This window comes from Asterias amurensis, chromosome 16 (genome assembly GCF_032118995.1).
Source record: "Asterias amurensis chromosome 16, ASM3211899v1".
NCBI lineage: Eukaryota > Metazoa > Echinodermata > Asteroidea > Forcipulatida > Asteriidae > Asterias > Asterias amurensis.
Window position 1 is genome coordinate 6,099,414 of NC_092663.1, and position 12,244 is coordinate 6,111,657.

General features: G+C 41.1%; 1 protein-coding gene across 2 annotated transcripts in view; it reads left to right on the forward strand.

Moving 5' to 3' along the window:
- LOC139948722 (cullin-2-like) overlaps positions 1 to 12,244 on the forward strand; it is a 96,819-nt gene that overhangs the window by 14,604 nt on the left and 69,971 nt on the right. For both annotated transcript variants that reach the window (XM_071947003.1, XM_071947002.1), the window contains exons 7-8: positions 420 to 516; positions 4,845 to 4,955. In XM_071947003.1, coding sequence (XP_071803104.1) covers positions 420 to 516; positions 4,845 to 4,955 — 208 coding nt within the window. The remainder of the gene's footprint in view (positions 1 to 419; positions 517 to 4,844; positions 4,956 to 12,244) is intronic.

Sequence of the window (12,244 nt, forward strand, 5' to 3'; positions counted from 1 at the left end):
AATCAGTCGAGTATTGTTGTCGCGGTATGTGCTTACAGGTGAAAAGTGCCCATTTCCATTGTTGCAGTAACTCCTTTTGACAAGAGCAGCTTTTCAAAATTCCCGCTATTAGATTCACGCTGAATCACAGGAGAGATCGGGTAAACAACTCCTTATAAGGGAATGACGTGCGCGTCGTGCATATCGCGTGATGTGGCACAACTGTCCTGGCCGTTGCTCTCGACCAATTGGAATGAAGAAACTGTATTATAATCACAGGTGCAAGCTCATGTGTCACGCCCATGTTTCAACACTTTTTACTGGTCATACACAAAGGTTTATACACACCCACGTGACCTTCTCTCCACCAATAGGAATAGCAAAACTGTTTGAGGTATTTATGAGTTGAAGTTAATTGTGCTATTGTTTTTGGTTGGCAGAGATCGTTGTGGTGAAGACACTAATCAGACTGTACTTCACAGTGTTATAAACTCACTTGTTGATGTAGAGCAGTACAGACAAAAAGACCAGGTTCAGGTATGTATACAAATAGCTTTACAGTGGTCAAATAATGCAATAATACATGTACATGCAAGAAGACTTCATATGATTTGAAACACTGACATAAATAGCACAAATTCAATGAGGAATAATTCTTGTTTAAGATGTCACCGGCCAGTTCCAAATTTTCTTTACAAATATGCCTTTCTACTGAAAAGCAAGCATCTGAAGGGTACACATTCATAGCAAATTTGTATACAAATAAGGGATACACACATGTATGAAACATGTATGAGTTTATTTATGCATTATGTATGTTGACAATAGTGGTCTTTACATCGAGATTGCTCTATAAAGGAACCCAATTGGAGACTTCGGTGAAGGATCTGGGTAAACTGATGCTGCAAAGCTTTTTTTTGCACAAAACTTTGCAAGTTTAGTAGAAGTTGCCAAAAAAACCTTGGAGATCTTGGCAGAGTTTAATTCAAGGTGGGCGGTAGATGATAATCGGATAACATGAGATGCACATAGGTTGCTTTTTGGGAATAAGTAATTCTGAGATATGTTTAGGGGCTAGACCATGTTTAACTTTGTAGGCAAGAGTGAGAACTTTAAATTGGATCCTTTGAGACACAGGGAGCCAGTGTAAGGAGCGCAGAACAGGAGTGAGGAGATAACTTTGTTTTTGTTAAACGAGATATGGTTTAAAGGGTCTATGTACTTTTTTCTAACACAAAACACAATGTTCACAGATTTACATTAAACTTACACAGTTTGAAGATAATGATAGTAGAAAGCTTCCCTTGAAATATTACTAATACTGAGGGGCTGTAGTTTTGAAAAAAATTAGTAAAACAATGTCATAAAAATAGTTTTTGTCTCAGTTTTAGCATGTAAAAACGTATTAACCAGTTATATACATGAACATATGTTATGTTATAAAATCATAACTGGTTAATACGGTTTTACATCCTACAATAATTTTTGTCTCACTGAGATGAAAATTATTTTGTGACTTGCTTCCCTCATTTCTCAAAAACTACAGCACCTCAGTAATATTAATTTTGGTTTTTACCCATACACCGATGTGTGTTAGCACTGTATACTCAGTACTTTCCCAAGTCCTGTGAAAAAATATCACAGGCATGTTACTCGGGTGGGATTCGAACCCACGACCTTTGCAATTCTAGAGCAGTGTCTTACCAACTAGACTACTGAGGTTGCCCTGTAGCTAGAGGCAGTTCAAATCCTATGTTTGGCAGCGGGTACCGCAACGATATAAGAGATGTTAAATTTGCATCAGGGATAAAGAATATTAATTTTGGTTTTTACCCATACACCTCGGTAGTCTACAAATGTAGTTGGTAAGACACTGCTCTAGAATTGCAAGGGTCGTGGGTTTGAATCCCACCTGAGTAACATGCCTGTGATATTTTTTCACAGGACTCGGGAAAGTACTGAGTATACAGTGCTAACACACATCGGTGTATGGGTAAAAACCAAAATTAATATTCTTTATCCCCGATGCAAATTAAACATCTCATACCTCAGTAATAGTCCATGGGCCAGAGGCCAAACTTATTGGTACCACCTGACGTGGCAAAATCTAAATACATTTTTTGGAAAGGTCTATGTCTAGGGATGATAAATTGATGTGATAGCAATCCCAGGGTGGTAGCTTAGTGGTAGTAAATGGCCACTCTTTAAGCCTAGTCACAGTGAGCTTATTGCACAAATCCTTAGCACTAGGGTAAGGATATGGTTGCACAATTGGCAATTACACCACTATGCTTTGCTGTATAATGATAAAACTTGGTCAAATTATTGGTTAGAGATGGGTTTTTAAAAAAGACGTCATGTATAAATACATATTATAGCCTCCAGAGGGCGCTATTCGGATATGTATATAGAGAGGTTGCGTGACCCCACCAAAAGTTCTTTGTGCGCGCCGTCGGCCATGTTGAGTACTATTTCTGTTGGTAACGCGTCGTCTGCTTGCAACAGCAAACGCACGTTTGTAAAACGAGAAAGTTGGTTTTTCTCCGATAGACAAATATTTGGTGAAGGTTTTCTTTCAGTGTTTTATTTGGTAAAATAATGAATTACATCAAGCACATAATATTAACTCTGGATAATGCAAGTCAACGCCGGTCGATACTGTGAGAAAAATACTAACAAATTCATTCGTTAAAACAAAAATTGTTAAAACAACAAAGATCCACATGAATTCAAACCTGCCGACTGGTCTCCAAACATTGAACTTTTCTCAGCAGTGTCGTAGCCAGATATTATTAAATACCGTTACTCTGAGCGCATTTAAGTCCATTGATGCACTATACAATCAAATTGGATGGGCGACGGAGGTAAAGGTGCACATCGAGGAAAATTTGCTCGTGAAGGTAAACAAACTTTGCAGTTTCACTCTTGAGGCCGCACTTATTGCGAAACATTACTTTTTTTGTATGGACGTGGACATGGACCAACTACCTACCACATCACGGTACCACTACTGTAGAAAACAAATTATTTTTGTTCAAATCGGAACTGGGATTTCAGCAAAATGTATGACTTGTTTTTCGGCAATGGTAGTGCGGTATTTGGCTGGCCTTCATCGGCACTCTGGTATTCTGAAGGGTGCGATTCACGTTGACAAAATGCATTGGCATAGATTTGATTTAATTTTAGATGGTTTATTCACAATACAACAAAAATATTCTCAGCCAGAGGCCGAAAAACATTTTTCTACATGTCATGTACACATTTAAAAACTTCAATATACAAAAGACAAGATTGAAGAAAGCAAAGATGTCTTAAGCTAGTCAAAATTTAAGAGAGTGAAATTATAGAGAAAACAATGATAAAGGCAGTGGACACTATTGGTAATTACTCAAAATAGTTATTACCATAAAACCTTGCTTGGTAACGAGTAATGGGGAGCTGTTGATAGTATAAAACATTGTGAGAAACGGCTCCCTCTGAAGTAACGTAATTTTCGAGAAGTAATTTTTCACGAATTTGATTTCGAGAACTCAGATTTAAATTTGATGTCTCGAAATCAAGCATATGAAAGCACACGACTTTGTGTGTTTTGTCTCTTTATTGCTACCATGCAACTTCGACGACCAATTGAGCGCAACCTTTCACAGGTTTGTTATTTTCTGCATAAAAATATGTTGAGATACACCAAGTGAGAAGATTGGTCTCTGACAATTACCAATAGTGTCCAGTGTCTTGAACAAAAAAATATTTGGGACTGGAATGAAAGTTCAAAACTCAAGTGTCATCTCAAAAGACTTAAGTCAATTAAGTCAATGTTATCTTGGCTGCTCTATGCACCTACGTTTGTGTCTACATATCCGTAACAAAAACAAGCAAATTACATTGGGGCAGCTGAGTGCTAAGCCTTGTTTCTACTAATCATACCTCCATGCTTTAAGATGTCTAATTTTAATGTTCCCCTTCTTTCATTTATATTTAAACATGTCAGAAACCAGAGGGCTAGGTTGTCTAAGAAAATTGTTTCATTATAAATGTTTCCTTCAAATTCATATTGTTTTTTATCTGTTGACACGTGGACAATCTGTTTGTTCTGTGTTTAGGCAACTTCTTCTTTGTCGTCGAGATGCTCTCTCCAAAGCCCATTCCGATGTTTCCTCGTTTTAATTTAAGCCATGCCTTGTCGTCCTCCGCAGCTATTTCAGATTGTTTGCCAGCCTTTGCTAGGCCCTGCTTGGTGCAAAATAATCGGTGGTTGGCGAAAAAAATATTCACGGTCTCCTGGCTTACGATTTATATTTAACCGTGATTGAACTGATCACATGAACTGCTTTAAGGGGCCTTGCCTAGCAGGTTGTGTCTGATTTTCTTTGCTTTGTTTTTGTTTTGTTTTTGGTGTAACTGCGCCTTGAACACCCAGCAGGGTACAAATGTAGATGCGTGCGCTTTACAAGTCTTGTTATTATTATTATTTAAAGTAAAATATAATAATCCACACAAGTATCACTCAAAATGGCATGGTATTCCTTTTATGTCGCGAACTAACACGATCGGCTATATGGGAGTAAAAAATTTGATTCCCACAAGAAATGGCCGACCGTGTTAGTGGACGAAGTAAAAGGAAAACCATGCAATTTCGAGGTATGTTTGTGTGGATCATTATATTCTTCTTTTAAAACATTTTTCTAACCATTGCATTTCATAAGCGGTTTCAAACGCTTTTTATAGACCAACTCGTCCGATCCCAGGCAACGTGTTCCTTTAACCACTCGGCCATGACCCTCAACGTAAACTTTTAATGTAAATATGTGGACATTTAAAAAAAATTCCCAAATCCTTAAAATTTATTTGCCATTTGTTTTATTCAGTTCTACCAAAATCTCTTGGAGGAAAAGCTTATACATGATACTGGAGAGTACTACAGAAAAGAGTCGGCAAATCTTCTACAAAACCATAACTGTGCACAATACATGGAGAAGGTATGTGATATTTCTGGACTGGGTTTCAACTGTACTTTTGTAACATTTTGGTATAATTGATTGCTTTTTACTTGAATTGGATGTGTTAACATGGTGGATTGGTTAAATAGTTCCTACTTTTAAACACATCTGATGCATTCAATTTACATTGTTCAATCAAGTTGTACTTCTTTATAAATAGTTTATTTAAAAGAAAGGCAGGGCCCAAACCTTACAAGTAAGTGGCCTTGCCTAGCAGGTTTAGGCAGGGCCCAAACCTTAAGTGTAAGTGGCCTTGCCTAGCAGGTTTAGGCAGGGCCCAAACCTTACAAGTAAGTGGCCTTGCCTAGCAGGTTTAGGCAGGGCCCAAACCTTACAAGTAAGTGGCCTTGCCTAGCAGGTTTAGGCAGGGCCCAAACCTTACAAGTAAGTGGCCTTGCCTAGCAGGTTTAGGCAGGGCCCAAACCTTAAGTGTAAGTGGACTTGCCTAGCAGGTTTAGGCAGGGCCCAAACCTTAAGTGTAAGTGGACTTGCCTAGCAGGTTTAGGCAGGGCCCAATTCTTAAGTATAAGTGGACTTGCCTAGCAGGTTTAGGCAGGGCCCAAACCTTACGTGTAAGTGGCCTTGCCTAGCAGGTTTAGGCAGGGCCCAAACCTTACGTGTAAGTGGCCTTGCCTAGCAGGTTTAGGCAGGGCCCAAACCTTAAGTGTAAGTGGCCTTGCCTAGCAGGTTTAGGCAGGGCCCAAACCTTAAGTGTAAGTGGACTTGCCTAGCAGGTTTAGGCAGGGCCCAAACCTTAAGTGTAAGTGGCCTTGCCTAGCAGGTTTAGGTAGGGCCCAAATCTTACGTGTAAGTGGCCTTGCCTAGCAGGTTTAGGCAGGGCCCAAACCTTACGTGTAAGTGGCCTTGCCTAGTAGGTTTAGGCAGGGCCAAAAACTTAAGTGTAAGTGGCCTTGCCTAGCAGGTTTAGGCAGGGCCCAAACCTTAAGTGTAAGTGGCCTTGCCTAGCAGGTTTAGGCAGGGCCCAAACCTTAAGTGTAAGTGGACTTGCCTAGCAGGTTTAGGCAGGGCCCAAACCTTAAGTGTAAGTGGACTTGCCTAGCAGGTTTAGGCAGGGCCCAAACCTTACGTGTAAGTGGCCTTGCCTAGCAGGTTTAGGCAGGGCCAAAACCTTAAGTGTAAGTGGCCTTGCCTAGTAGGTTTAGGCAGGGCCAAAAACTTAAGTGTAAGTGGCCTTGCCTAGCAGGTTTAGGCAGGGCCCAAACCTTACGTGTAAGTGGCCTTGCCTAGCAGGTTTAGGCAGGGCCCAAACCTTAAGTGTTAGTGGCCTTGCCTAGCAGGTTTAGGCAGGGCCCAAACCTTAAGTGTAAGTGGACTTGCCTAGCAGGTTTAGGCAGGGCCCAAACCTTAAGTGTAAGTGGCCTTGCCTAGCAGGTTTAGGCATGGCCCAAACCTTACGTGTAAGTGGCCTTGCCTAGCAGGTTTAGGCAGGGCCCAAACCTTAAGTGTAAGTGGCCTTGCCTAGCAGACTGAAGAGAGCCAAGTATTTGACCCTTTTTCATCCGGTTCAGGCACCGCATCCCTTTATAAGGGGAAATAAATACAACAAGCGAAAAACAACCGGAGCCAGACTGTGCTGCCTGTGCAGAAAACAGTGTAGAAGGTATGCGGTACCGTAATTTTCGGATTATAAACTGCGGTTTATATGTTGATTTTGACATTTTTTTGAACTCCTGCGGTTTATTCTCTGGGCGGCTTGTAGGCCGATGTGTAAATATTTAAGAGAAAAAACAGCATTTTTTTAAAAGAAAGATCGTTTGTAAAATATTCTAAATAATGTTTTTTTTTCTTAAATGAGAACAAAAACCTGCCTGTGTGATGACAAAATCCTGTTGAAAATCCCACCACAATTGTATTCCGTGTTTCCTTTGTAAAACCTTTATCAACCGCCCTCAGCTCCCCCTCTCAGTGCAACTCGAGTTAGACTAGACTGGTGCCCGTCTATTTATCCTAGCGATCTCTACATGCTGACGTCAGACATTCAGGCTATACTCCTGTCTCAGCGAAATAGACTCGTCCCCTGTCTATTTATTCCATGATCTTTATATACTGACGTCATACATCCAGGCTACACTCGTGTCAGCCAGCGGTTTCTTCAGCTCAACCACGCACACCGCAACAGCAGAATGGTGAATGGACGTACACAAAGAACTATGCCGCGCCGGGGGGGGGGGTCAAACAAAACGTTTTCAAACCGCCCTGATTGTTGAGTCCAGTAACATTGGGAATTTTATTTCCAGGCGGCGCAAATGCGAGGACGTTGCGCAACCCATCAGCGAACATCGCTCAATATGGTGCCCCCAACATCTGTTGTGCAATCTTGAAATTGAGCAGCGCAATTAAAAGATTGCTAGCTTTACGAACTCGCATGTGTACATGTGCATAATGTGCACGCTGCAGGATACATTACTACACACACGCTACGTCCGTCCGCCCGTCTGTCGTTGCAAAATCTGTTGTGGATCCTCGTTGTGGGACTACAATAAAAGGGAGGGAGAAACACTGGCCAACCACTTTTCTTTAATTCCCTTATTGAAAGACTCATTTCAACCTTATTTCCCGTCTACTCCGATGTTTAATAAAAGTGAATCCTCTGTCCTTGTGATTACGCAAACAATAAGGTAGCGCATTTTGTTTCATTACTACCGCTATACAATAAGATGAGGGAAAAACTTTAGCCGTCCCCATTATTATTTCTTTTATATTTTATAAAGGAATTTTGTTAGGAACTGTTTACATGTTTAAAAAATGTTCCTATATACATTGTAAACAGAAACAACAGTCATAGACAATACTCTCATTTGTGTTGTGGTAGCCCTGAAAAGGACTGTTTGGTTTTGGTTTTGTCTATTTTCTATTTAAACAAAACGGAAGGCAAAGGATTCCTTGGATATAAATCTTTGCACTGTTTCTTTATCACTGCTTCTGTATACGAATCCTATGTTGAAACGATGGTCCACGCACTGTCTGAAGTTAATTTTTATTGCAACACGAACTCACTTACCTACAAATAAAGTAGGATTTAACTTTGTCAATTTTTAAAATTGTTATTGGATTTTTTCAGTATCACAATAATAAGCGTGTTTTCAGTTTTTCATCAATAATTATCCAACACAAACAATAATGTGGTCCCGCAGGGGGTGCTGCCAGCTTACAAAAAGAATGCTATCCTATAATAGATCATTTCAATTACGATCAATAGTATAAACTTCAATACATTTCCACTTTAACTACGATGCAACTCCCACATTGCGGCAACTATACAATACTGACTGATGTGCCGCCTGCCTGTCACTGCACATCGCCACAAAGAGGACCGCAAACAAGCACGGCCCCTTTGTGTGTACGCATGCGGTGATAGGCCGTTTGATGGTTGGCCGTTGTTGATTGGCCGGTGATAGTTCCATTCATAAAATCCTGGCTAGACCTCGGACGGATCGAGTAGAGCGGCTGCCCATTGGACAACAAATAGCTTGAACGCCTGACCCACGCTTCGAGGCTCGGGGCCCAGTCTAATCAAACGTGAACAACTTTTGTCAACAGAGGGCAAAGTTTAACTATTTGTCGGTGTGCGTTGTCGACCGATCTTTGATTCACGGAGAGTTTGTTGCCAAAGAAGTTTACAAAACATGGTCACACAACCGATCATCAAATCGCAAATTCTTGAAAAGGGTTGTTGATGGAAAAAAAGTATAATTCAGGACTGATAGTGTGAGATAAAAAATCACCCGCGGCAGGTTTGCGTACTTAACTTCCGTGTTTTGAGGTTAGTTTTTTCATGTTTTTTAAAGTATTTTGGTCGCGGTTTATTTGCCGCGGGGCATATACGCCGACACCTAAATATTTTTTTTATATTTTGGGGAAGTGCGGTTTATACGCCGCGCGGTTTATAATCCGAAAATTACGGTACATCGAGCTAAAAAACACACAGAGCCAGACTGCGAAAAAAAAAGTGTAGAACGTATGCTGTCTGAAGAGATTGTGTTCTAGCTGCATAATGGTACCTTTGTGTGTAAACAAACTACCGGAAACCAAAGCATGTCTCATGGTGTGATGCGGGTGGTGGCGCGGACGTTCTCTTCCCCTGGCAAGCAGAAATGGCAACAGTAATCACGTCTTTTCTTTGTTGGTAAGAAAAAAAAGGAACAAAAAACAGAGCGTGGTGAGGCAATTTGATATTGTCTAAGCGAAGGATCAAGCCGAAAACCGGTAAATATAAATCCTATTAAACTGTCGGTCCTTGATTTATGAAGAACTGTTTTTAGTTAGGCTTCATCTAGCCCCATAAATCTGTCCAATCCACTCCTTTCGGATCGGACCGATTTATTGGGCTATGCTTCATCCTGACGGGGAAAAACTAAAAAAATTGAGTATACTCGATATTGAATTTTCGATACGGGTATATACGGGTATATCGGGTATTAAAAAAACTTACATCGACGGATGTTAGTTCAACTTGATCGTGTCTGAACGGTTCTAAAGTAAGACAGAAATGGGGTCAACCCATAAAAGTAGACCGTCGAGCTGGGGGTTTATCTTTAGACCGCTTCGGGTTAGCACTGTGTGTGGACAGAATAAAAAATAACACATCCTGTTTAATTTACAACAGATGACCCATTGACCTATATGTACAAGATCATTACGTAAACACACGGTGACCAATGAACACGACAATAAACCGGATGTTAGAGTAATGGGGTCGCGTCTGCTTTGACCTCTTAACACCAAAGATAAACCGTATCGGGTTTAACTCACTGCTGTCTGAACGTAAGGGAAACAACTTTTTACGACCACCTTAAAAGTTAAACAGGTTTGGGTGTAACTTAGTAAGCTGTCTGAACATACCTGTAGTCTCTATGTTTGGACCCCCCCCCCCCCTAATGTTACTGTTTATCCCCAACTTGCCAGTCATACTACCCGCATATAGTTAGCCCTATATAGGACTCTTCTTCTCTGCTGTACACAGATACAGAGTCCTAAATATTAAGGCTCGTTTCTGGGGCAGAAAATTGTCAACTTTAAAATTCATGTTTTCACGTATTCTCACAGTGTTGTCTGCTGCTGTGCGTACGAGTATACATTCACGTGCAAGACTTAGTAGACTGTGAGAATACAATCAATGAAGTATAAAGCCGCCAGGGCTAGCTATGTCTTCACCATCTCCTAGCAGGCGTTGAAAATAGCTTCTGAATGATGTGCATTGCCTTCCTGGTTTCCTTTTCCCACAGGTTGTATTAGGGCGTGTAGTTTCACAGGTTTATCATCATCAAACCAGCCTACATGTTCATCTCCAGTGCTTTAACCAAGGACGATGAGGCTGAGTGAACAACAAGTTTTTAAAATTCCACAAAGGCGCTTGATGTGGTCATTTGCATGTTTTATGTGGTCCCATTTTGCCCATTGTCGCGTGTACATCCACCACTAATTTTGTACATCTGAATGTTATTGTTGTAAATTTTCTGATGTACATTGCCATACATAGGTCAAACAGAACCATACTCAAAGTATTTGGTGAAAAGCCAGGTGACACCTCTGTGTTTACATGGATTGGACGGCAAATACAACGTTTTAAGGACAGCAGATAGTCAGCGGAATAATGGCCATGGGCGAAGTTTAATGAGCTATCCATGCCCGGGCGCTATTGTTGGTATAACAATTAGTCTGTGTAAACAAGTTGTATTGTCAGGTCATGCTCATTAATATTTAAATAAGTTAGACTTCACAGCAGCCGACCGATCTCTCCGCTGAGCTGCTGGAATGTTCATGTTTATTAAAATGTAAATGAATCATTCTGCCGCAGACCTGCTTGGTTGCCAAGGGTCCTTTTGTTTTCAAAAGATTAAAAAGTTTGCAGAATTCTGCGGAAAAGCTGCAGCCTCCACCAGCTTGGAGGTTTTGATAAGATTCCTAAGTAATTCCATGTCCTTTCTTTCCTACATGTGTATGTCCACGTAAAAAAAATGCAGTTCCCTGCGATGCATGTGACCGTATTTTAGATGCGAGGACTTTGCAGATAAAGTTTCATGTAAGCAATGCTGAGTTGAACATGGTACCAGAGCCTACACTTGGATAAACTGATGTGGAAGGTCTTGACTCGAGCTTGACTGGAGATACTTTGAAACTTGTGAGAAGTGTGGTTGATGTATGGGAGGGTGATTGCAGCCTTGAACGCTCGTCGTTCATCTGGTGTGAGGCTTGTCTTGGGTTTGCTGAGGTTGAATGTCTTGTATCGTTTGAGTTGAAGTGGTTTCTTGATGTGATGTAGTTCCTGCTTCAAGCTGCCCTTGTCACAGGTGTCGAAGGCCCGGTGGACCAAGGTGTTGCAGGAAGCAGACTTGAAGTGTGGACGATGGAATGAAGAGTTGTGAAGGTATCTGTCGGTGTGTGTTGGCTTGCTGTGAGCGTGTGGGCTAGAGTGCCATCAGCTTGTCTTGTTACTTGGACATCTAGGAAGGAGATGGTGTTGTTTTGTTCTTGTTCCATGGTGAATTGGATGCGTGGATGTTGACTGTTCAGGTGATGGAGGAACTCTTGGAGTGCTGTCTTGCCGTGGGGCCAAACCACAAAGGTGTCGTCAATGTAGCAGATCCAGGGGTTGGGGCGAAGAATTGCGTTCTCGATGCTGTCAAGTCCTCCATGTACAAATCCGCCAGGACCGGGGATAGAGGAGATCCCATGGCCGTCCCAGAGGCTTGTTCATCTTCAAGCTGGAAGCGACGACGCAGGTGATGAGAAGGTCGTGTACTTGTTCTGGAGTGAGGCTTGTGCGGTCTGTCAGTGTAGGATCGGCTTGAAGGCCTTGTTTGGCGATGTTGCATGCTTCTTCCTAAAACATCGGAAATTGTAGTGTACCTCTAGCTCTCTAGATTAAACAATCACAAAGTTACATTAAAAATATAACGAAGAAAATACAAAAATATACCAAACCAAACAATGATGGATGAACAAAGGATGCTTTCAATTATAGCCCGGTAAAAATTTACTAAAATACACTTACGAACACCAAATGAGTTCAGTTTACGTAAAAAGAATAAACGTTGACGGGCCTTTTTCAGAATTTCATGGCAATTAATGTTCCAAGTAAGGTCATTGGCAATGTACGTACCGAGTAATCTAAATTTATCTACTTGTTCTACAACGTTGTTATGGATATAAACAGGCTCTTTAATGTTCTTATGTTTCCTACAGAAGTCCACAATCAACTGCTTGGTTTTGTCTACATTTAATATAAGATTGTTTTCCTCGCACCA